This window comes from Onychomys torridus, chromosome 2, assembly GCF_903995425.1.
Source record: "Onychomys torridus chromosome 2, mOncTor1.1, whole genome shotgun sequence".
NCBI classification, from domain to species: domain Eukaryota; kingdom Metazoa; phylum Chordata; class Mammalia; order Rodentia; family Cricetidae; genus Onychomys; species Onychomys torridus.
This window is the reverse complement of record NC_050444.1, coordinates 8,902,518-8,928,018: the sequence shown is the minus strand read 5'-3', so window position 1 is coordinate 8,928,018 and position 25,501 is coordinate 8,902,518. Positions and strand designations below refer to the sequence as shown.

Here is a 25,501-nt window from a genome sequence, read left to right as displayed (position 1 = left end):
TTGGAATAACAAACCACAGCATATAACTATGTTAAGGCAGGATGAATTCAAAAGTGTTTGGATGAGTTGGGGAAATGATAAATGATGTATTATGATTTTTAAATCTACTTCTGGCCAACTTTGGACTTTATTTCAAACAGCTGTGGCCCATTTGGAAGCCATTTTGTAGCTCAGCAGAACACTAATATTTACTGTATGAAGCACATACCTTTAAAATATTTGTCTTTCCTGAGAGAAACTGTGTCTTTCCCAAACTTAACTTTGACATAAATCAGATCCATTCTCGCAGATCAGGCCTGTGTACTTGATCACTGAGGTGATTGCTCACTGCTGAATACAATCCTACAACCCCTTTGGTTTCTGCAAATAAAGGGCTTTCTCCATCTGTAACTTGAAGGTTTGAAACATCTTTTAGGAACATTTTACCGGTTATCTTGAAATTTCTGTTCTAAAGTGAGAATTTCCCCCACTTCCTTTACATGTGAAATTCTTATATATGAATATCATTTTTTTTAGGTCTTTGGACATTTCCATTAATATAGGATTCAAACAGCACCCTAGTCCAGAGGCATACACAGTGTGTAGTATTGGAACCATTAAGCAGTTCTCGAAGGTGGAGGGTCTAATTATTACTGGGTAGACAACCTCAGATTTTCACTCTGATCTGGGCTACTCTCCCTTAAACATAATTACAGAAATACACTTCCTGAAATGACCCCCCTTTGAATTCTCCCTCTGAACATCTGCAGCTATTTGGGAGCATGTGGGCCCATCAATCCACATAATGTGAAGTGATGAGCTTACATGTCCCTAAAGTGGTGTTTAGGCACTTACACAGTGATCCCAACATAGCCAATCATCAATAGCCAATGGGGAGCCATTTGTGAAACAGGGATCTCTGAATGCTAGTCAGGTATCCCATAACAGCATTGATCCTGGATGGAACCACGCCGTATGTTCAGCCTGAAGTGGAGGAGTTACACATCTCTCTGTCTGAGTTGTTCATCAACACATTGCTGGAATGTTAACACTTTGTGTGATGTTTGTTGGATGCTTACACTGTTGTGGTTCCAATAGAAACCAAATGAAAGAAAGACAGGAAATGCTAGAATCATGCCATCTTACCTTTACTACTTAGGAAACAATACTTTGGGCAAGCAATACTTTGGGATTGCATTCATCTAGAAACCAACATATGTTATAATTCTCTCTAAAAGCTAAATGAATGCTAATTAGCTAATGGGACACACAGCATAGCATATTAATTGGAATAATAATATAATTATTTAGGACACTTGGAAATGTCAAAGATTTGTCTACTAAATATTTTTCTCCAAAGTTTCTAAGTTGTCTGTATGTATGGGAGAAAATAGCTCTCAAAACCATTTTGTGTGTGTGTGTGTGTGTGTGTGTGTGTGTGTGTGTTGTGTGATTCGTGCATGCACTTGGGTGTGTAGGCACATATACCCTTATGCATGCATGCATAAATCAGAAAAGGTCTCTGCACCTCTTCCTTCACTGCCTTGAGACAAGGTCTCTTAATGAACAGGAAGCTTGCCATTTCTGCTAGGCCAGTTGGCCAGCAAGCTCTGCTGTCAAGATCTCCCTGTCTCTACCCCATGATTCTGAGGTCACAGGCATGCACAGACATGCTGAGAGATTTACAGAGTCCTGGAGATTCAAAAGCAAGCCCGCATACTAGTATGCAAGCACTCTTAACACTGAGCTATCACTCCAACCCCCTCAGAACCACTTTAAGGTAATAAGAGTAAAGAGTGTGCTTAAAGCCATTATTTACAAATTGTGTCATGGAGAAATGGGCTTAAGGAAAAACTAGCAGGAGGAATCTCTCTTGCAGAAAAGAACAGGAATCAATCAATAAAGATCAGAAGTGCTCTGTTTTCTCGTGTGGCTGGACCAAGTCGGGTCATGATGTTCAAATGCTTTACTCTAGCAGTCACATGAGAACTTCAGCACAAGATTTGGAATTTGAATTCTGCAATCGTCCTGTAAATCTACGACACTCCCATGCTTCAATAAAAAGATACATTAACTATTTTATTACAAACAATAAGAAAACTCCTAAATAGGATTTCTGATCTTCTTTGGTTTCTTATTTAGTAAAGATAGTAGGATGACCAAATGATAATATTGCACTGATTAATGCATCTTTGCTTTAATTAGTTTTTCTATGTAAAACTGTAGATGTGAAAGTCAAAGCTGCAGGCTCCCCCTCCCTATTAAGAAGAAAAATCACATTCATTTTGTAGGTCTTGTTACAATTTGGCTGCAAGTGTAGTTATTTGTTTACCTGGGCAAAATGTTCTGCTGGAGTTACAATAATAAATTCATGAGTAAATAATACTTCTCACATGTCAAATTTCAGAGTCCGGCACAGCAAACCCAGTCTCTAGAAAGTAAAGGTTGCCCTCTACTGCAGGCTGCTTGGCCTTAGGCACATCCTTAACTGCCCCAACAGATTCTACACCACTTCTCAATATTAAACTGAGTCTGGCTAACAGTCACAGCAGGGGGAACACATTTCCATTTCCACGATAAATGTTGATGAGGATTTTGTTCATTTAGGCTGATTTTAAAAGATTGCAGAACTTCGGAACCTTGAAAACAGCCTCAGGGAAGAAGATGAACCCCTTTATACCCCAGTGTATCCTCTGTTTAAGTAAAGCATAGTAACCTCTGGCTGGTCACTTCTCAGGTCTCAGTTTCCACTGCTTTTACTTTGGTTTTCAAGCCTCTATGAGTGTCTGTTTATTGCAGATGACTTTTGTGAGGTCCACACAGCTGTCATCTATGTCATCCATGTTCCTGTTGGAAAGTACATGATGTGCAGGTCACACGGTATGGCAGGTTGTGTCCCTAGCCATTCACCATCCCATTCCAATCCTACTGTACCCTTGCCTGCCACTCTTGACTCCCAAATCCTTGGAAATATAAGTTAGAGGCTCTTAAAATTGTGATGATCCCACAACTGCCAATACCTGTCTGTTGATTTTCATACTAAGTAGGACACATCATCCTTGAATCCCATTTCGGCTTTGTGTTTGGCATGGAGCACAAGTGTTAGAATATGACTATGCTGTTGAATTACTGCCTGCTGTATAAATATTCCTGGGCGAGGCTCCTCAGGAAGCTTCATCAATGCTGCCATTTATTTCCATGCTCACAGATCCTTTCATACACATTCTGAAAAATGCAAAATTTTACAATTGTTGATTCTTTTCTTACAGAGTCTATTCTCCTTTCCAACCTGTTTCAGGAAGAAAACACACTCTTTGGGAGCTATATATTATTGTAAAATTATCTGTATGTGTGTACAATTACCATTCTGTGTTGTCCGTCCCTCGAAGCAAAAGCAAATGCCTGGTCTAACTCAGACTTTCTGCTGCTGTCACAGGTCTATAAGAAGAAAACCGAGGCTGCAAAGAAGGAGTACCTGAAGCAACTAGCAGCATACAGAGCCAGCCTCGTGTCCAAGGTAACATGCGATTGGGTGACACTGTGACAGACTGCGGCCATCTCCACGCAGACTCTAATAGTCACTTAAAAGCATAAATGATAATAGTAGCATTTCCATACTATTTTCTTTTTAGAAAAAAAAGTAGCTCCTAAACAATCCTCTGTGCTGTGGAGATACTTTCACCCTTGGAAGACCAGAGCTGTAGCTTTGGTAGACACGTCTACCTGTAGACTGTTGGTTTTGCAGTTAAACACAGCACAGTCTTAATCAGGAGCTGACCCTAGTCTAACCCATACCTTCCTTCCACGGTGTGGACCTCTCCTGAGGAGATACCACCAACTTCTATTTCTAGTCTCATTATAATGGAACCAGGACACCAAGTCCTATCGTTCTGTTTTTAAATGAGTGTACTGAAAAATACTTTGTGCTTCAGAATATCTTATATGTCAGTCCTTGCTTATTACTCAGTACTAGAGAGTTGACTGTGTTCGGTTTCATGATGCTAAAAACACATTTCCCTTCATAGAGTTCTGGGGGAAGGGGGTGACTACAAAGCAACAGGGCTGCATCTAGGACTTGACATAGCATAGTCAAGATTCAAATTGCTAGTCTTTTGTTCATTGTGGCCATAGGCTCTGGGCTTCATTGCATTGGTCCACGAAAAATGCTTTCCTTTTTTCATCCACAAGTATCCACTTCTGTTCTCGCAACCCTCTAAAAGGCACACACACTAGGTGTTTATCAACAGAATACTGAACACGATGGTGCAGGGAGGAGAAAAGAAGGCAAACTACAAATGCATAAAGACACCAGCACCGTATTGCTCTTCTCCAATCTGCTTCACATCAAAGCAGTGATGTTGCAGGAAACTTACTGTGTATGTTTTTAAATGAGATTTTTCTTTTTTACTGTGCCATTCCAGATCCCCACTTTGTAATTTGTCTAACTCCTTTTAAACTTACTTGTATATTCAACTGAACTCACATTTCAGTGTACATGCAGAAATCAGAGACCACTCAGAAATTTTTAAGGAAGCCCCCATCACATGTGGGATCCATCTCACCATTAGCCACAGTGATGTTAGCAAATTCATATGCCCCAAATATAAGAGAATATAGCTGGAGTGATTTTCCATTAGAGAAAATCAACATGAGACGTGTCAGTCCTCATGCAAAGCCCTCTAGCTAATGACATGCATCTTGCCACAATGGTGCCACAGTACTGACTAAGCCTTCACTTCTAAAGCATGCATCACCAGCTTTGCTGTTAGCTGCAGCTTTACTCCCTGTTCAGTCTCCGAACATGGCAATTTATATAAATGCTACAAATTGCCATTTCTACATTTAAGAAAACAAGCACATTTTTTTTACCGCTTACTCTGACATTTTTCCTCTCTTTAGGAATTTTGCTGGAGCTGTTGAATTTCTATTTATATATGGTTCTCTATGATGTGTGTACAAATTGAAGGAAAGTTTCAATTGGTCTCCATGGGTCAGAGAGATGACCCTGAAATGCCACATGTGAGCAAATATTTGCTACATAGCCTTCTCCACAACTACAGAAAATCCACAGCCTACCTCCCAGAGCACATGGCATCATGTGTAAAAATCTAGTGCTTTTCCAGTTTAATTATGGTGAGGCAAAGAAGGACCACTCAAATGGAAACATCTGTCTTTCCATGTTATAGTCTTGTGCCATATTATAAATTTAAGGCAACAAACAGGTAATTATAATTCCAAGAACTCACCATGTACCAGTCAGGCTCCATTCATTTTTGTCCACTAATTCATGGATATGTTGGCAAATTTTCCCAATCATGTGTATGTAACCTTATGACAGGCAGTAGACAACAAGCAACCTATACTCTTTCTATAAAAGACATGTTTTGGTCATGGAAGGCCACTACAAGGCCACATTGCAAAAGTTTGGCTAGACTGATTTGCAGAGACCTCTTGGAAAATTTGCCCTTGGAGTTGAGGGTCCACAGAAGACTAGACCTCACAGAAACAAAATACTCAATGGGAAAGGAGGATAGCAGCTCAGAGGAGGTTAGTGTGGTCAGACCTGCATGATTAGAGGGACTGAATGGATGCTATGCAAGACCTTGAAAGGAGGTAGGACTTGTTCTCGGGTGCAAAGGGAAGTGGCTGAATGGACATTGGTAGGGAACTGAGATTTAAAAGCTCCCTTTATGAGAAAGTGCTCCCTTAATCCACATGTTTTGTTCCTTGGAATAGGCTTAATTACCAGCATTCCACTGGAGATGAAAACAATGAGTCATGTAAAGACAGCCAGCATTGCTTCTGTTTGATCCTTGTCTTTCTCTGTGCCATGTTACTCAGGGCCCAAAACACACCACTGTCCTTCACCCTCCAAGTCCCCATTGTCTTGAAGTTAGAACATGACATGGCATCTTCTCTCTCTCTCTCTCTCTCTCTCTCTCTCTCTCTCTCTCTCTCTCTCTCCCTCCCTCCCTCCCTCCCTCTCTCCATCCATGAATCACTATGTTAGCTTCATGTCTGCTTTCCTGAGTCCTTGCCAGCCTCTTCATTTCTCATCTCCACAAGCCCACACTAGGCCTGGTTATTTTCTGTTTAGTGTATCCACTCCTCATGCATGCTGAGCTGATAGATCTCTCTCATGTGTGGCCATAACTAAGTCTGCTACTGCATACTGTTTCCACTCCAGGCCAAACTGTGTACCAGCCCAAGCCTGCACAATGCTGCTGCATGTCATGCTCACTGGAAGGTGCTGAAAGACAAACACAGATAGGCAGGTCCCTGTGGAATGTTTCTTGATACTCAGAAGACTTGAAGTTATTCTCTAAAATTAGCTGCTGCTTCTAACAGAATACAATCAAAAATAGAAATATCAGTGAGCTGAGTTGTGGCAATGGCACTTCTTAGTCTTCAGGTTACTTGTATGACATAGAATGTATCCACATACCCCTTAATACTGCCCCAGGCTTGAGTGAAATTGAAGTCTACCCAAAAGAAAATATTCCAAGGATAGTAAGTGACTATTCTCACCTCTGTTCTTCAAAGTCACAGTCCTGATACATCCTTGGAACTTCCCCCCCAAAATAACCTAAGTAGAAATGGCTCCTTGCTGCTGAGTAGCCCTTCATAAGCCACTCATGTTAGGCACTTTTCTTAGAATCCTGTTGACATCAGAACCACCATACTCTGTAGGGTTAGGTCTCACTCCAAGCAGAAATCAGATAGATGTCTTGCCTACCTTGAGGACTCACAGTGGAGTCTTATTCTAGAGCTTCTAGGCTTTTCTCTTAGTACCTATACCTCTTCCATTGTTCCTAAAAAAAAAAAAAAATTCTATGCCAGCTCTTATCTATTACTAAGAGGGAAGCTGCCTTGGCTCAAACAAGACTGGCGTCTTGAAGACTATCTCCTCTCAACACTATGCCACCACTGTCAGAGTCTAACCAGAGGCCTGAGGAAGGGAGACCTGCACAATGCTGGAATCCCCACCCAGCATCACAGTACTCCAAATGAGTAGTGCTTTACCTAATCAAGCAGGGCAGTGAAAGAACCATAAGACCAGCCTCTTCCTACTGCCCAAGTATGCCAGAACTACAGGGGCTTCAACTTGAGTTCTGTGTGCAAACAGTGCTGGGAAAGCCAGGAATTATTAATGTAAGCACTATTATTTAAAAGAAGTTTAAAAGGAAAAATACTGGAAGGCCTGGGGTTAAAAAAACAGTAATAGAGAGGACGATTTACATTTATTATACTCATGCACATAGACGTGAGGATGTTTGAGTTCACACAGGACACTGGGCAGAGCGCTACCCACATTGCATTTGCTTTGACTGTAGAACAAGTGAGGGAGCGTTTTAAAGGAGAGGCCCCAGGGCAGGGGTGGTTGTCAAAGTCTCAAAGTGTTAGATATAGTTATCTCTTTTCCTTGAAACTTTTTACAAGCAAAAGTGAAGGTTGTGATTAAGCAGCTTGAGGGGGTTCTAAGGTACTTCCATCTGTTTTTCTATATGTCATTAAAGGAACAATTTTAAAGGACTTCATAGAGGACACCATTGTCAATCTGAAAAAACTTCAGGGGCAAAAGGGCAGAGAAGTCAGCAGCCACTGATAGCAAAGGAACCTGAGTTCCAGTTCCGCTTAACCATTTCCTATCTGCTTGTCCTCAGACGGTTACTTAGACATCCCAAGGTTTAGCTCACTCCAGTATTAAGCAGAGAAGATCACAGGACCTTTTAAATGAACTTTCCAGAATAAAATAAGTAAATCTACGTAACTTAATGTTACAGTTGAAGACATTATACTAAATGAAGTAAGTTGGCGACATAATGACCAAGTTCTGGATGACACCACAAGTAGGATCTAAAATAGTCATGGTCATAGATTTAAAAAGTAAGAAAAATGGTTGCTAGTTGCCGTGGGTGAGCGAGGGATTGCTAGCCCACAGGCATAAAGTTCCAGCTAGCAGGATGAATTAGCTGTGCCTGCAATGGGCAACAGTAACTTTCACCCACATAAAAATGTGTGAAAAGAGTAGAAGCTATGGTGAGTACTCTTACCACAGTAAAATAAATTTTTAGTGTAAAAGTCAGGGCCTGGTTTAGGATGTTGAGCAAGGGAAATTCTTAGTAAATGCAAATAACTCGTAACTACATTTTAATATTGTTGTTAAGTATGCATAGTAGTAGAAAAAGAACTGTGTTTGGTTGAAAAGTTAGCTGAAGCATAGTTTCAATTTGGTTGCAAAGTTACCTTTTTATAAAGATACTCTAAAGGTTACAAACATAATTTTTATTAATTTTAATTTAATTATTTAAATTTATTTTTAAATATTAATTGTAGCATGAATCTTAAAAGGTTCATATTAATAAAAACAAACCTGGAGCTGGGTATTGGGGTGAATGCTGGAAGATCAGAGAAGCAGAACAAGCCACAGCTGCCTCACCTCACCAGTTCCTCATCTGATCCTGTTTCCTCAGACTGGAAGCTTCTGAGTCCTCATCCAAATGGATCTCAGCTGAACTACTGCTCCAAAGCCTAAAAACTTTAAACAGCCAAATGCTTCTAGTTTCTGGTCTTCACACCTTATACATCTTTCTCCTTTCTGCCCTCACCTCCTGGGATTAAAGGCTCACTTCTTGGGATTAAAGGCGTGTGTCACCATGCCTGGCTGTTTCCTGTGTGGCCTTGAACTCAGAGATCCAGAGGGATGTCTGCCTCTGGAATGCTAGCATTAAAAGCGTGAATGCCACCATTTTCTAGCCTCTGTATCTAGTGACTGTCTGTTCTCTGACCCCAGATAAGCTTATTAGGGTGCAAAATATTTTGGGGAACATAATACCACCACAATTAATTAATTTTTTGGTCTGTAGCTCCATCCTATTTACAAAGATTTTAAAAAAATGTTATAAACATAAACAAAAATACATCTGTCTGTGTCGGCTTCTTAACTGAAGTAGGCTTTTTGAATCCTGTGAAGAAGACCCTGAGGAGAGTGGACTCTTCTGAGCTTAGTCAGCCTTGCTCACAATGGAAGGTCATATTGAATTGGACTATTAAGTACAGCTTAAGGAAATATAGTTTTTCCATAGACTAAGAAATTCCTAGACATGAGTCTAAATCATTATGTTGAAAGCAATACAGAACTTTAAAGCAATGGAAATGCTTTCATTTCACTGTAGACCAGGATTTATATTCCCCAAGTGAGTGTTGCATTCAAAAAAGTCACCTTGGGAGGCCAGAAACTCATTCTTTTTTATTGCTCCCAGGGTTCCAGAGATTTTTTTTTGAAACTCCTGTGTAGAACTGCAGTAAGGAAACGTTTATGAAACTCTCTAGAAAATCAATCTTGTTACATTATTTTCACACCTCATTCTTTTCTCCAAACATCACCAAGATAGAGCCCACAGCTTTGGCTTCAACTCACTTTTAGCTAGTTCCAAAAATTGAACTCACTACTAAAAAACAAAAGAGCTGTGTGAGGATATGTAAAATAGTGTCCCCCAGACTCTGAAGAGAAGCAGCAGTCCCAGATGAGAAGGTGGCTGTCCCAGATGAGAAGGTGGCTCAGATGCCAGCTCAGGAGAAAGTATTTGGGAACCTTGTGCTGATAAGTAAAAGTCGTCACTTCATTGTTTGAGGCCACCCATAGTATGTGCGACACATTCTTTTATGTAAAAGTGGCATTAAAGGTACTGTTGCTGTGAAAAAACACCATGACCAAAAGCAATTTGAGGAGAAAAGGGTTTATTTGGCTTACATACCCAGAGTCCTGGAGGTGGGAGCTGACAAAGAGGCCAGGGAAGAGATCTGCTCACTGGCTTGCTCCACATGGCTTGCTCAGCCTACTTTCTCATAGAGCCCAGGACCACTAGCCCAGGGTTAATGGACTGGGCTCATCCAGATTAGTCACTAATTATGAAAATGCCCTTCATGTTTGCCTAGAGCCCTATCATATAGAGGCATTTGCTCAACTAAGGCTCCCTCTGCTCCAATGATTCTAGCTTGTGTCAAAACTAGGCAGCACAAGGGGCAAATCAATGTGTGTGTGTGTGTGTGTGTGTGTGTGTGTGTGTGTGTGTGTGTGTGTGGTGTGCATGTGTGCCTGCAATGTGCATGTGTGCATGTTTGTATAAGGGGGTGCATGTCACAGTGATGCATGTTATAGGGGACAATCTCAGTATGGGTCCCCAGCCACTTTGTTGGTGACAGGCTGTCTTGTTCGCTGCTGGACTCTCCAGGCCTGTGAGTTTCTGGGATTCTCCTGTCTCTGCCCACCACACTGTAGTTGCACTGAGAAAATAGGTGCTTGCTGTTGCTGCAACCAGTGAGATTTCCTCTCTACCTTAAGAAGGATTGGGTGTCAAAGCTTAGAAAGCAGAGTAAAAACACTTCTTTAAGAAAACATATAGAACAGGATGGTATTTAAGTAAGTTAATTAAGTTATCTAAAGCTATCATCAATAATAAAGAAAGTCAAGACCTGGTTTCAATTAAAGGAGAGTAAATTAGAAACAAAGAAATGTTTTCTTTTGGGAGAATGAGATAAACACACAAAAATCATGCTGTAGAGAACAATTGATACAAATAGGAAGTGCGAATTTGCAAATGGGATGGATCATTTTATGACTGTTAACATAAAATTTGAAGCTCTGAGCCAAGATCATGATTTAAAGATAATAAAATCTCATGCTTCAGGGTGTAAGTTAATCACCTGCAAGGGCCAAGGAGGATTTGCTTCCCAGAAGTAACAATGTACAATAGAGGAGGTGCATAAATTTTGTTTAATTGTCAATGCATCAAGTATTGGTCAGTACTGAAAACAAGAATCAAATTAGATGGACAATTAATTTGATTTGGTCCAGCAACTCTTATATTATTGCTTCCACTGAGCTTTATGTCTTGTGTTTATACTTCGCTATTTTAAATAACAATTATTTTTGCAATCGTTCATTTTTATAGCAAACATTGTGCCAGAATGAGGGCATTTATACACTCTGCAGCATCATCTTCATTATACAAAGTAAATGAGAATGCAGTTCTCTTAGATGGTCATCAACTTGCTTAATAAGAACTCTTCTTAAGGCATTTAGTGCTATACTCTTTGTGCGTTTTGCACATATCAAAGGAAGTCTTCATGATAAGGCCTAGAAGTTTCTGTTGTTACTAGCTTTCTTTTTTTTCCCTAAAGAAGGTGTCAACCAGATCTTGTGGTTCAAATGCAAAGAGGACAGAGAGCATCGTTAGACACCCATAGTGAATGACAGTTCAGACATGATGTGTGGTAGAGCCTTTACCTAGTATGCAAGAGGTCTTGTGTTCAATCCCCAGCACGGAAAAAAAAATGTTTAAAGAACACATCTCTCCTCTAAAAATACCAAATTCTTTGGTTGACTTGCAGTTTACACTAGTAACAACTGTGTTTCTCAGATGATGACGGTGAAACAGTGAAAAATGAAAAAGGTTGGAAGTAGAAACAAACTTAAGTATTGAACACATGTGAGAGAGTAATTCTGACTTCTAATTGGCAGGTATGGAGACCTATATGTGTGCACCTGATTTTCAGAATTGTTGGATTGCTTTTGCATTTTGATTGGAAGAACAGTGAAGGAATACTAAATATATGATTTAATCATATTTCTATTTAGTGACAATATGAATTCATGAGTGTTTGCTATTTAAAATGAATGTATTCTACCCATCTCTAACACAAGTCACTCTATAATTAATGGATGGCAGTTATACTGGTCTAATTAATAATTGGTTGAAATTGGAGCTAAAATGTGGCTTTTCCCCCATCTATAAATGGTTAATCTTTGCATAAAGACACAAATTCTCCACATCTGGATGGGACATTGCAAGCATCCCTGTCATGACCCATGGCTGCCCAAACATAACATGAATAAGGATGACTCCAACAGACCTGCTAATGTTGAAGGGGAAAATTCACAAGCCTACACCCCAGACAAAGAACTGCAGGCCACTAAGGAATGCTGAGGGCAGGAGAATTGTTCCCTGGGACACAGCACACCTATTGTTTACCCAATACCCAATTGTCAGCCCTGAAAACACACATACAAGTAAGATTATATGGACTGAGCAAGTTGTATTCATTTGTTTAATAATCAACAATTAAGTAGAAGAGTGGTGTGTCTGAACAAAGGACAGCATGAAGAACTGGCATTTCTTCTCTCTCAGGCAGAATATAGTGCATGCTAAAAGTAAAAAAGCAAACACAGCAGAGCAATTGGACATATGGTGGTATTTTCAAGCCTTTCTTCTATAGTCTTTGGGAAACAGGAGGATATGTCTACGTAAGAGATCTCAGCAAGGACAGCAGCACCTGAGAAGGTTACTGCCCAAGAACAGTCAGTCATGCATTCATTCAGCAAATGTGTGTTCTTTAAGCTGTTGTAGCTGCATGAATCATAGAGAAGCAGGTCCCCATCATTGAAACGATCTCTTCGTTCATCAATGACATCTTAGTAAAAAGACAATTTAGTAAGAGAACTCATACTTGAGTGTCTGTGGTAGATACAAGAATGGTCCAATGGCAATTTAGTAAGAGAACTCATATTTGAATGTCTGTGGTGGATACAGAAATGACCCAACATGTTACTTACTATGTGAAATTCAACTGCTTATGAAGTAAGGAAAAATGACAATAACAGCAACATGTAGCTTCCTAATGTTCTCCCTCTGTGTCAAAAATCGTATTTCAAGTGTTGTGCAAATTGTTTTTAGAAATCTACTTAGTTTGAGAAAACAACATTGAGTAAATATTCCTAGTATTCCAAAGTAGCTTTATGATACAAGCTGGACTTTACATTCTTTATTGTGAAGAACATAAACGACAAATGGCTGATAATGTTTTGCACTTAGATATCCATAAGGAGAAGAACCCTCCCATACTTAAAAGCTTTCCCATAGGGAGTTACCTCCAGAAAGTTCTAGTTCAATTCCTCTAAGTCCTATGTCCAAATATATGTTGTCTTGAGCAATGGAAGTCTTATTTTCAAGTTCTAGGAGGCAACAGAGGGCAATGGCAGGAGCCTTCATTCTTTGGAGGCGTCTCTTGGACTCCTCTGAATAACAACTCAAAGATGGGGTTTCTATACCTGGTTCTGGAGTTTCTGTTCCATAATCTATAGCTCAGAGAGGGAACATTATGTCCTCATGTGGCCTAACTCCCTTTAAACCACACACACACACACACACACACACACACACACACACACACACACACACTCACACACACACACACACACACACACACACACACACACACACACACACTATGTATGCATTTTAAGTAAGCTTATAAATTTTCATACTTTTTGTCCAGCTTGCTTATCTGTATTCCTCTCTCTGTCCTTCCACTCCCTCTGTGCTACTCTTCCTCCCTGCCTCCTCAGTTCATTCCTGTCACCCCACCCCTACCATATTTATTCCTTTTTTTCATAACACCTGTATCTTTTTATCCCCCTCTTTAGAACTCCTTTTCACCTTCATCCACATGGTACCTCTGTGTACTTAGAGTTTTCCTTCCTGGCTCACAGTCAGAACAAATCTCTCTCACCAGCCAGGCCCACAGTCGCTCAGACCCAACCAAGTAACCACACAGAAACTTACATTGTTTACAAACTGTATGGCAGTGGCAGGCTTCTTGTTATCTAGTTCTTCTATCTTAAATTAACCCATTTCTATTAATCTATACTTTGCCACTTGGTTCGTGGCTTACCTGTACCTTACATCGTCATTGTCATGGTGGTGGTTGGCAGCGTCTCTTTTTCCCAGCCTTCCACCTCCCAGAATTCTCTTCTCTCTTGTCCTGCCTATACTTCCTGCCTGGCCACTGGCCAATCAGAATTTTATTTACACAGAGCGATATCTACAGCACTTCCTCTTTTCTTTTCTTTTTTAAAGGAAGGTTTTAACTTTTACATAGTCAAATTACATATAACGAAACAATATCAAGCAAGAATTACAGTTACAATATTAAAGAAGATATCCTATCTATCTTATATTTGTGAGTCCAAGGTTTTATATCTAACTTATCTTTTATCATAACTGAGAAAATTATAACTATCTAGTCTTCAACCACATCAAAGACCTCAGAAGGATATAATATTACCTGAGAACCGGGAGAAGGATGCAAGCAACTTTTGGGAGTCTTGCAGGGTAGACAGAGGTAGATGGCAGCTTGGATAGTCCTTTGTAGTTCCTTTGTAAAGTTGGGGCATCTGTCTTCAGCCCACAGGGCTAGAGTCTCTTGGTCACTTTTTTCAGTGTCCTGTAGAATGTCTGTCAGTTTTCTCTGTGAAGCAGGAAACTGAAGGACCATTTTGTCAAGCAAAGTTCAGTGGTCACCTTTATATGGGTCCTGCATGTCCAGTTGATCAAGCAGTCCAGGCAAGAATAGTTTCTTGCCCAAATGGCTATTTTTGCCAAGGTGAAGATAAATTCCATATGAAGTGTCTTCAATGCCCATCCTCCTCTCTGTAGTAAATTGGTGCTGCCAGGAACAGACATGTCTCACTGTCCAGAATGTCTCAATTTTAAAAGTATTTTAATTGCCATATTCTGTAGGTCTTTGAAGTATTTGAAGATTACCTATCTATCTGAAATCTCTCTATGTATATCTAGAAGACATAACTAACATGGCTATGAGTATGATTATCATAGATGACTAATTATTAATGTATTTTTAATTATCCATTTCAATTTAAAATGAGCTATTCAAACATAATTCCTTAAACACAAGTAGAAATATACACACAGTATAACAAAATTAACTTTAAGTTTGTATCAATAGACTAAAATCTATACTAATGTAAAACATTTTAAACAAATTGTTGCTCTTTAGAAGTACGTTCCTTAATCTACCTTTCATCCTATTATATCTATATCATATCCCTTTTTCTTCTTTAGAAAGAGATCGCATTTACAATCAACCTGCTTTAAATAAAAATATTGGGTTTTTTCTGTCCCACACCAGAGGGCTCTTCTGATTTGGGATACAAAAATCTCTTAACCTTTTCTTTTAGCTGTATGTCTGGCTTTAGAGAAGGAGTGAACCAATTCTATCTCCAAAGCCAGCTTGATAATTTTGGGAAATTGGGCATATTTTTTCTTACTACTTCCTACTGGAGGGGGGCGCTGTATCTTATGGGGACACAAAGAAAATTTTAGGGTTATGGAGTAGTCCATGAGTGTAAACCTCTGAGCCAGTTGTCTTGAAACCATTCTGGATTTTGGATCATCTGGGCCATGATGTCATCAGAGACCTTTCAGGTGGTCTTGGCTGATCAAACCTGATGTATCTTAATCTGGAACAAATCCACAGCCTCTGGTTTTCTGTGGAAACAAAAGCAGAGACTCTTTTCCAAAGCAACATATCCTTATATCTAAATTTTGAAGTCAAGTTACCTTTAAAATTTATATATTTGTTTAACTCAACAGCTTTTACAATCAAATCTTTTTCTGTAGTTAAAAATCTCAAAGACAACACAAACCAGATTCTCTGTGTAATATCCATCTTTGTAAGATTGAAACACTGCTGTGGCTGCTGGCTCCGCCCAACTCAGCTTCCCAGCATGGCGGTGGTACAGTTTACCACCAGATCTGGGTCTGGAGCCATGTGTACCATCAATTATCTGAAGCAGTTCTATCAAAGTAGTGCATAGCCCAGAAACTTTTTTGTTTGTTTTTTTAACTAGCAAAGACTAAATCCACCATGCAGCAGAGTAAAGTGTCGCTTGTAGACTCCTCATTCCCTCCACACTGCAGGCCAGGAACCCACCATAGTAGCTCAAACCAGCAGGCTGCCACTAACTTGAGAGAGACAACTAGGAAGCTGTTTTTAGCTCCATTTTAGAATCTTTTTTTCTCAGGTTTTAGGTGGAAACTCTAGCCAACACATAGGGCGCCATTTGTAGTTAGAGTTTTCCTGCCTGGCCCACAGTCAGAACAAATCTCTCTCACCAGCCAGGCCCATAAATGCTCAGAACCAACCAAGTAACCACACAGAAACTTACATTGTTTAGAAACTGTATGGCTGTGGCAGGCTTCTTGTTATCTAGTTCTTCTATCTTAAATTAACCCATTTCTATTAATCTATGCTTTGCCACTTGGTTCGTGGCTTACCTGTACCTTACATCTTCATTATCATGGCGGTGGTTGGCAGTGTCTCTTTTTCCCAGCCTTCCACTTCCCAGAATTCTCTTCTCTCTTGTCCTGCCTATACTTCCTGCCTGGCCACTGGCCAATCAGAATTTTATTTACACAGATCCATATCCACAGCACCTCTGCTTCCTTAGCCTCCATGGTCACTTTGGTCATGTACCCAAACATAAGGCTCAGTGCTGGGAACCACAAATAGAGAACATGCATGCAGTATTTATCTTTCTGAGTATGGGTTACCTCACTTCACATAATATTTTCCAATTCCATCCATTTACCTGAAAATGTCATGATTTCATTTCAGTTAACCCTTTGAACTTTGCTTTGCATCATTAACTGTTTTATACAATTATTTAAAAGCAGAAGCTTAACTTGACTTCCATAGACAGTATGGGCTATGGATTAGGGGTAGCATTGTCAGAGCAGGAGGGACATCAAGGCCCTCATGGACACATGGTCCCTGCATTGCTGAACAAGGATTCGTCCCTGGCTGTTGGTGATGGGGAGAGCTTAAGCACGACATTGAATTGTGAACCAAAGAGGCACCACATCAAGGTCACAAAGTAAAAGTATATGTAAATTCCCAAGACTGGGAATTGGCAAGGGTGGCCTTCTTCTCTGGAAGCACAATCGACCCTTTCCCTTCCTGTTGGATTCACATTCTGCACTTATTCCATCCATCTCTTCTCTCAGAAAAAGAAGAGCTAGTTTCTTCCCCAGGAGGTAATCCCATAGGGTTAATCTTTGATTCCTTTCAGCTTCCACTGAAATGTCTGGTTTTTAAGTCAATTAAAAGGTTATTAGGTGTGGAAAAATTAGGGCAAGATTATATTAATTTATTATGGTGTCTAAATTATCAAAGAGAGATTATTTTTATCCACTTCATTAGTAGGAATAATTTATCACCATCTCCTTTTAAAAAAAATCAAGGTAAGTTCTGTGGTTCCTTTGAGGACATATTAGTATGATTTTCCATGACTTTTGGAAGGTATTTTAGACCTCTTCCATAGCCACTGCTATCATCCAGCTTTGTTTTCATTGTGGAAATATCTAGGGCCAAAGCTCTGCGAGAACACAAAAAGAAGATATCAAGCATGTGATCGGTAGGAGAGCTGAACTGAATGACCTTGAAAGTGAGATAACTTAAGGTGATAATGGTGTCCTCCTGCATCTTTTTATCTGTCTTTGGATGACCAAAATAGTCAGTCAGAGCAGAGCATTCAGGCAAAGGCAAAGGAATGAAATGTCATTACACTATGCTTTAGATTTCATAAAGGAGTTAGAAACTCAGTGTTGTTTAAGTTATGTTAAAAATAATGATGGAAGAATCCTTAGATAAAAGCCACAGGAATAGTCATGGATGTTGATACTCATGAAAGTCCATGAGAAAATTCACAGACATCCTGGGAAAAGCTCTGTGCTCAGAGACCTGTCTCCTAACGCTGCTCTCCTTGTTCTCTTTGTAGAGCTACAGTGATCCTGTTGATGTGAAAACATCTCAGCCACCCCAGCTGGTCAACTCAAAGCCGTCAGTGTTCCATGGGCCCAGCCAGGCCCACTCAGCTCTGTACCTAAGCTCTCACTATCACCAACAACCAGGAATGAATCCTCACCTCACCGCCATACACCCAAGCCTCCCCAGAAACATAGCACCCAAGCCGAATAACCAAATGCCAGTGACTGTGTCCATAGCCAACATGGCTGTGTCCCCACCACCGCCCCTCCAGATCAGCCCACCTCTTCACCAGCATCTCAGCATGCAGCAGCATCAGCCGCTTGCCATGCAGCAGCCGCTTGGGAGCCAGCTTCCCATGCAGGTCCAGTCTGCCTTACACTCGCCCACCATGCAACAAGTAAGTGTGTACACTTAGGTTCTGTAAACCTCTGGAGGTCTGGGGAACAGAAGAGTGTCTGTCAAGCAAAGGAGGGAAGAGTGATTTTTCTATTGAAATGGAGAGAGAACTGCAGGCATTTGACAGACTTACTTCTGGAAAGTGTAATTTACAAGTGGCAATTGTCAGGATCACCATCCCAGGCATTGATAGCACTTTCCTTCTAATCACCTCTTTCTTTCCCAAGATATATTAACTGGGTGTTCCATTGCCAGTTGGTCCTTTGTTTGTAGTGATAACATGTGCTAAGATGCCATGTGTATCGTGGCTCTTGTTGAAACAGAGTCTATAATTGCTTCTTCATGCCATTAGGAAATGAGGCTTTCTTGACTAGGATGACCCTTGAGTTCAATAATTGGTATAAATGAAATCAGATTCAATACCAAATTTAGTAGAGCCCTAAAAACACTAAGAACCAATAGTAACTGGAGCTTCATTTTGAAATGTATACAAGGAGCCTGGGGTGAGAGGAGTATTTTGCCAACATGTGACAGGCCCTGGATTTAATCCCTACCATTGCAAGTGTGTGTGTGTGTGTGTGTGTGTGTGTGTGTGTGTGTGTGTGTGTGTGTGTGTGTCTGAGTAAATAAGAAAACAGGAGAGGTATTTGGCTAATCTTGCTTAGTTTTTATTTGAAATCTAATTTTCTTTTCAGGTTTTTTTTTTTTAGATTTTAATGCTCTTTCATGATTTGAGAATTAGGAGCATCTATAAACTCAGTGGAACATAAAATATTAAAAAACCCTGAAAGCTCCCTTTAGAAAATAGACAAACTACCAGTCATAGCCAACTTAACCACCATCTTTACTATTCAATTATGCTTTTCCTAGAGCTTTGAGTAAACCCATAAGCACAGTCTCCTGCAAAATTCATATCTTGTTTGTACAAAAATGCATGCTTACCCTAGGAAGAGTAAGGATAGGGAGGCAGAAATATGAACCATGTCTAGAAGGCCTAAAACGTATTTTATTATGATTATTACAGACAGGTTTCTAAGAGCTGACTACAGCAAACCCAGTACTTAGCACTTAAATTTTCAGAAAACTCACAGTGTTGATATTCATTTGGTGGGTAAGGAAACTGAGGCATGTAAGAGTACTGAACTCACAAGCTGGGAGATGGAGTTCAAATCCAGATCAGACCAGAACTCAGAAGCATCATTCTGAATGTTCAGTGACTACTTCTCAGCCTCATACTTTCTTGTAGATTATTAACAGATTTGTTTCAGAAAGCCTGTGTCTTCTAAGAGTTTAGAGGGCTTTTTAATCTTAGGAACTTGTAAAGTCAAATCTTTTATAAAACATAAGGAATTCATCATCTCACTGTCTTTCTTGGCTCCTAAAGCAAATATATGAGTAGCTAACTTTCATACCTACACACCACAATCTGTTGCTGAAGCTGAGTCACTTGGAAGGAAGACCACAATGGTAACGATTTCCAACCTCTGGTCCTGTCTCACAATGCATTTATGACCAAGAGATAGCCATGGGACAGAATCCTCACTCTGTGCATCAGACACTACTCACAAGGGAATGAACAGTACTGAATGCCTTTGTATTTTAGTGAGTCAATGGTATCTGCTTGAAGAATAAGCAGTGTGGGGCTGTCACCTTCACTTGGATGGATTGACACCAGCTTGCAGGTGCTGTGGGCTCCAGGCGCAGGTGCTGATCACTATGCTGTAGTACATCTACTTCTTCCTAAGGGAAAGAGTCCTGCTGGGAAAGAGACAGACAATCCAAAAGGGAGACCCTTTCCTAATTTATCTACTCAGGAATAGCTCCTTCTTTTCCTTATGTTGACACCTTGGATAAGGTAATGTCCATCATAAATAGTTTTCTGCTATTTGAGAATTTAAAGGGCTACTTATAAAACCTTGAGATTTATCTCACTATACAGAATCTAAATATGGGGGATAACTCATATTGTTTTGAATGAGGTATTTATCGATCTACAAGTCAGCTTTATTAGTATATCTCAAAAAGTGTCTGGGGTTAGAGCTCATAATAAAAGATAGTGGCCGGAATTCATGAAGAAAAAATAGCTACAAAGACGGCATTACTAAAATCACTCTCAACGATGCCTTGAACATATAGGCAGTTAATAAAATAACTGTGGAATAATAGACCTCTAATGAATTAAATGATTAGTATGCTATACTTTTTGAAGAAATTGTATATTTGGCTGTAGTTGGAAGTTAAAAAAATTACTATGGTAAAAAATAATTTAAACAAATCCTAACATGTGCCAGGCATCACCTGGACTCCTAAACTTAACTGATCTAGCAATCCAGGGAAAGAGACTCATGCTTCCTGGAGTTGGAGCATGAGAAGTGATGGTAACAAGACAATAAATCAAAATCCAATGGCAAAGATACAGGAAGACACCAGCTCATGGAGGAATGGCAGAGGGCACTTCACAGCCCACTCAACAGCTTCAGGGACCACAAATGCAAAGAAAAAGCAACATTTAAACACTGTGGGTGGTGGTGAGGTAGGAAGGGTGTGAGGACACTCCAGCAAAGACTAGTAAGCAGAAAAGTAGGTCCCAGGAGATGAAAAAGACGGGGGCTGTATCTGCATTGTGGGCAGGTTAACAGAGCAATGAGCCTGCAGAGCAGAGGGACTGTCAGCCGGCCTTCCTAAGGTCAAGATGGAAAAGTTGGCACCAACTGATGTGATGCAGTACACTCTCAACAGTTTGTTGGGCCCGCTATTCATGTCATGAGTGAGATTTTTGCCTGCAGATTCAAGTTGACCTGCCGGGTTCATCATCCAATCCACCTTCAACCTGAAGCCCTTTGTTTCCTAGTGTATTTACCACATTCCTACCTAAGTGCCAAAAGAAGGAGAGAAAAGAAAGCTGTTGGCTACTTTTTAAAGATAGTCTCACATTTCAGTGTTACTCTAGATACTGTCCTATCCCTTTGAAAAAGAATGTTTCCAACCACAACAAAAATGACTGTTAGTGTACCAGCAATGGTAGTTCATGATTTTCTTAAGAATATCTTATACACTAAGTCGATGGTCCTACTTTATTTGTTTCAGCTTTCTTTCTGTCTCTCAGTGCACTTTTATTGTGGAATGAGGTCAAGAGAAAAAAATCATTAATATCTGTCACTTTCCTTTATAACCTTAAGAAAAAATCTTTGTAAGGTATCACAGACAGATTTTCAATTTCCTTGTGTAATAAACAGCTGCTGTAGGATTTGGGTGTAATTTAAGGTGTTTTTTTTTTTTAAATCACATTGAGATTGATGAATAAATCAGTCATAAAGACAAAACATTGATGCCTGTTGAAAATACCTCTCCAGACAGGCAGGAAATGGAATTAGTTTGCAGTAAAGTGTGACTATGAGGATCACTGCTTGGTGGTGCTACAGGCCTTTTCAGACTTGCTATGCAGCAAAACAAAACTGTGAGGGCTACAGGAATCTAATTAAAGAGCAAATGTCCCTTCTGACATCAAATTAATCTTTATCATGTTTCCTATTTTTATTTCAATCTGGCACCAGAAAATGAAATTTAAAATTCCAGGCATGCTACAAAACAGTTGGTGATTTTTCTCCTGAGCATTAAAATGCAAAATATTCAGTCTCGTTTAATTAGACTGCTAAGCAAACATTTTTCAAAAAATTTATATCATATTGTTGTTCTCTATTTACATCCATAACAGAAGTGTACTTAGCTCAAGGGTTGACCTCAGCATCTCCTTATACATTGTTCTGAGGAATGTTTCTATCTTGAAAGTAAAATAATGTTAATACTATTAATTTGGTCTATACCTGTATTTTTCTTGGTCCTTTGTTATTTGGGCAGAAGTGATTTATTTAAATGTAGATTTTGAAGGTAGCATAATTCTCCATCTTGGAGCTTTATAGATAACACTTGGCTTTGTATTAAGCTAGTGATTTAGAAATGTTTCCCTTGCATTCTGACTTAGTCTGTGGAACTATTTCCACTGTGTGTATTAGTCTTCCATGTGTCCGACCTTCATCTAACTTGGATATTTCCAGTTACTTTTTATTTTGATCCTTGTTTGCTTTTACATTTTGTCAATTGTGTGGAAAATCCAATGGAGCATTTTAAGTTAAAAGGACAAATAAGCCTTGACATTTACATGTTCATTTTTGCTTTTCTTACAGTAGCATCAAATGGTCTTTATTTCTCAAAAAACATGATTTATTGAGCCACTGTTGTAGGCTATGCCCTGAGATGACCTAGTAAACACTACAAACACTGATCACAGTGTCCCCCCAGGCACCCTGGAGATGGGCACAATTGTGAAAGAAACCAATACAGGGTTTCTCAGAACCTTTCCCTGCTCTCCACCTGGTATCACAGGACACCAGGGAGAGAAACTGAGAAGGTGGGTAGCAGGACACGACCAGAGGAGTGAAGGTATTTCACTGAGGTCAGTGAGCCTCCTTCTATGTTAGAAATCCAGGAAGACCTGTAGGAAGGTGAAACTGCCTTCCCCCAGGAAGATGCTTTCAGCCTGAGCTACAGGGGTCTCTATTCAGGAATGCTTCCTATAAGGCAGTTATTACTTAGGAAATCTATTGCTTTAAATCTGCACTGAAGCCACAACCAGTATGACTAAACTCTGGGCTTGTTGGTGACTTGTTTCACATCATCCTGAATTCTGTCTCTCTCCACAATTTCATGAGAGTAAACATGGACATGAGTCTGCAGTCTTTATCATTGGAACAGCAAATCAATGGACCCCTTAAAGCCAACCAGAAGGTTAAGGCAAATTGATCTGAGATGTGGTCTTCAAATCACTATGTGAGGGACCAACAACACATGAGTAAAAATCTGAGGAAATATCTTTAGTTAAAAATCCACCCCCTCTCTCCCCCATGCTGCATGTAAGGAAAGTCATCAACAATATTTCGCCTCCAAAGCTGCTTGCAAGTAAACTTGCATTCGTAATCTTGATTTCTTGGGTGTTAAAAACCATGGCTTGAATCTGCTGCAAAGACAACCATGAGATTAATTAAGTTGCTTTCTGTGGTCACTTCCAGCAAAGCCTGCTTTTGCTGCTCCTCAATTCACCAGATAAGCGAAAAATAAATTGTGTATAATGCTTTTTGTTTACTAGATATAGCTATATGCTTCAGAGAGCCTGTCCTTGAATTTTTAATAGCTTTACTGGCATTAAAAGTCAACACTTCATCATACTAGTGCATTAAAAAAATCCTCTGGAAATTTGAATATTGTTTGCCAGCTAAGAGACTTTTCAATTAAAAATGTTTGCTGTCTTTACTTATTCCCTGTGTTTTCCAATGGCAAGTTGTTTTTCATCTCTTTCCCTGTATTAGCCCAACAACCGATATGAAAAAAAGCTCTGGTTGAAATTTTTAGCCAATAGAGAAATACAAATAAAAAGAAGAAGCAGATGGCCCCATTGTGACTGAATGAAGAAAGAGGTTTTGAGAACAATATGTGAATAGGTGTAGTCTAATAAAACACTCAGCCACCTGCTGCCTGAATCCTTCAGGAAGACTGCTGCTTATTCTGAGGATTAACTATTAATGTATCTTTAGGTTGATAGAAAACATCAACCGTGAGGGGCTTAAGGTCATTCTCCCTTTGCTTGGATTGAGTTGGCTTTTCTATATTTTAAATTGTTCCCAACTCAGTTTATCTGCCCAAGGGTGTAATGAAAGGACTTTGACACGTGGTTAAACGAAGGAAAGGTAAGAATAATGACGTGGTGGGTGCTTCTTTGCTACTTTAGGTCGGGGGAGGGGGTTGCTTCCGCGGGTTCCTGCAGAAGTGTGGGGGCCTACCATGTCTGCAGGCGTGGCTAACTATGTCCTTGCTTTCTTTTAAAAGGCACTGTGTTTCTCAAGTGTGGATTTGCTTTCCCCTCAGGGATTTACTCTTCAACCCGACTATCAGACTATTATCAACCCTACATCCACAGCCGCACAAGTTGTCACCCAAGCAATGGAGTATGTGCGTTCTGGGTGCAGAAACCCTCCCCCACAGCCGGTGGACTGGAATAACGACTATTGCAGTAGTGGGTAAGCAGCCGGCCATCGCCACCTGGTGGTGGAGGGTGTCATAGCATGAACTCAGCATGGGCAAGGCTTCCATGGCCAGGAAGGCTTCAGGAAAGTAAGGTCCAAAAACGCGTGGAGCCATCTTCTAGCCTTTCCAAGAGCAGATGCCTTCACGTTTCTCTTTGCTGTGGACTTAGGTCAACTACCTGTGTGCCTCCGCCGCGCCCGTCTTATCTCCCTCCCCGTAGCTAGAACAAATAATACGACCCTCACCACTCCCCACCCCCCATTCCCGCCCCCACCCACTGCGGTTCTGATTTTCTTGTAACTATGTTTTTTCTCCACACAGGGGCATGCAGAGGGACAAAGCACTGTACCTCACCTGAAAAATCTCAACATGTCTCATTTCCACTGAGGAATTCAGGGAAGTCTTTTCATCATGGATTGCTTTGTGCACTCAAGGCAATTCTTCATTTTATTAGAAAATACAAGTTGCTAAGCACTTAGGACCATGTGAGCTTGTGGGTCACCCACTCTGGAAGAAATAGTCATGCTTCGTTATTATTTTTTTAATCTTTTATGGACATTGTTCCTCTTCCGTGAAGGAAGTATGGACTGTTCTGATTTCTGTTGGGTTTGCTGTGAAGTACTGCGCTCTAGTAACTGCCTTAGCTACGGTAGATGTCTGGGGTAATGGTCCTGGGTTTTCATTGGTTTTCATAATGGGTGTTTATATGAAACTACTAAAGACTTTTTAAATGGCTTGATGTAGCAGTCATAGCAAGTTTGTAAATAGCATCTATGTTACACTCTCCTAGAGTATAAAATGTGAATGTTTTTGTAGCTAAATCGTAATTTGAAACTGGCTTACACCCCAGTTTGTTTATTTCACAGAGGGGTTAAATTGGCAAACATTCATATTTTTACTTCATTTTTAAAAACAACTGACTAATAGTTCTATATTTTCAAAATACTTGAAAAAATATTCCCAAATGATTTTAATTTAAAAAACAAATTGGCTTTGTCTTATTGATCAGACAAGAACTTAGTGTGGAGGGAGGGAAGCGCAAACACATTTATTTTGTATTGCAAAAAAAAAAAAAAAAAAAAAAATCCTTTTTTGTATCACTTTTGTGTAATGGTTAGTAAATGTCATCTATCTAAGTCATTTTATGTATAAAGCTGCCAAATGCTCACCCGGTATCTTAGCTGCAGAACCAGGTTGGAAAGCGCTAAACGATCATCTTTATGGCTTTGTATTATTGTTTCCTCATACCGTGTCTGTATTTAATCTTTTTTTTTTTTTTATGGAACTTGTTGCGCCTATTTATGAAATAATAAATATAGGTGTTTGTAAGTAAATTTGTTAGTATTTGAAAGAGGTTTCATTGATGTTTTAATTTTTGCTGGCAAAAAAATCCATGCTTGGTGTGAATACTTATTAT

General features: G+C 39.8%; 1 protein-coding gene across 1 annotated transcript in view; it reads left to right on the top strand.

Annotated features, from left to right (window-relative positions):
• Nucleotides 1-25,027, top strand: part of Tox (thymocyte selection associated high mobility group box) — a 158,164-nt gene extending 133,137 nt beyond the window's left edge. Inside the window, exons 5-8 of the mRNA XM_036179883.1 lie at nt 3,416-3,496; nt 17,621-18,007; nt 23,926-24,077; nt 24,406-25,027. Coding sequence (XP_036035776.1) covers nt 3,416-3,496; nt 17,621-18,007; nt 23,926-24,077; nt 24,406-24,442 — 657 coding nt within the window. The 3' untranslated portion in view covers nt 24,443-25,027. The remainder of the gene's footprint in view (nt 1-3,415; nt 3,497-17,620; nt 18,008-23,925; nt 24,078-24,405) is intronic.
• The last annotated feature ends 474 nt before the right edge of the window (nt 25,028-25,501 follow it).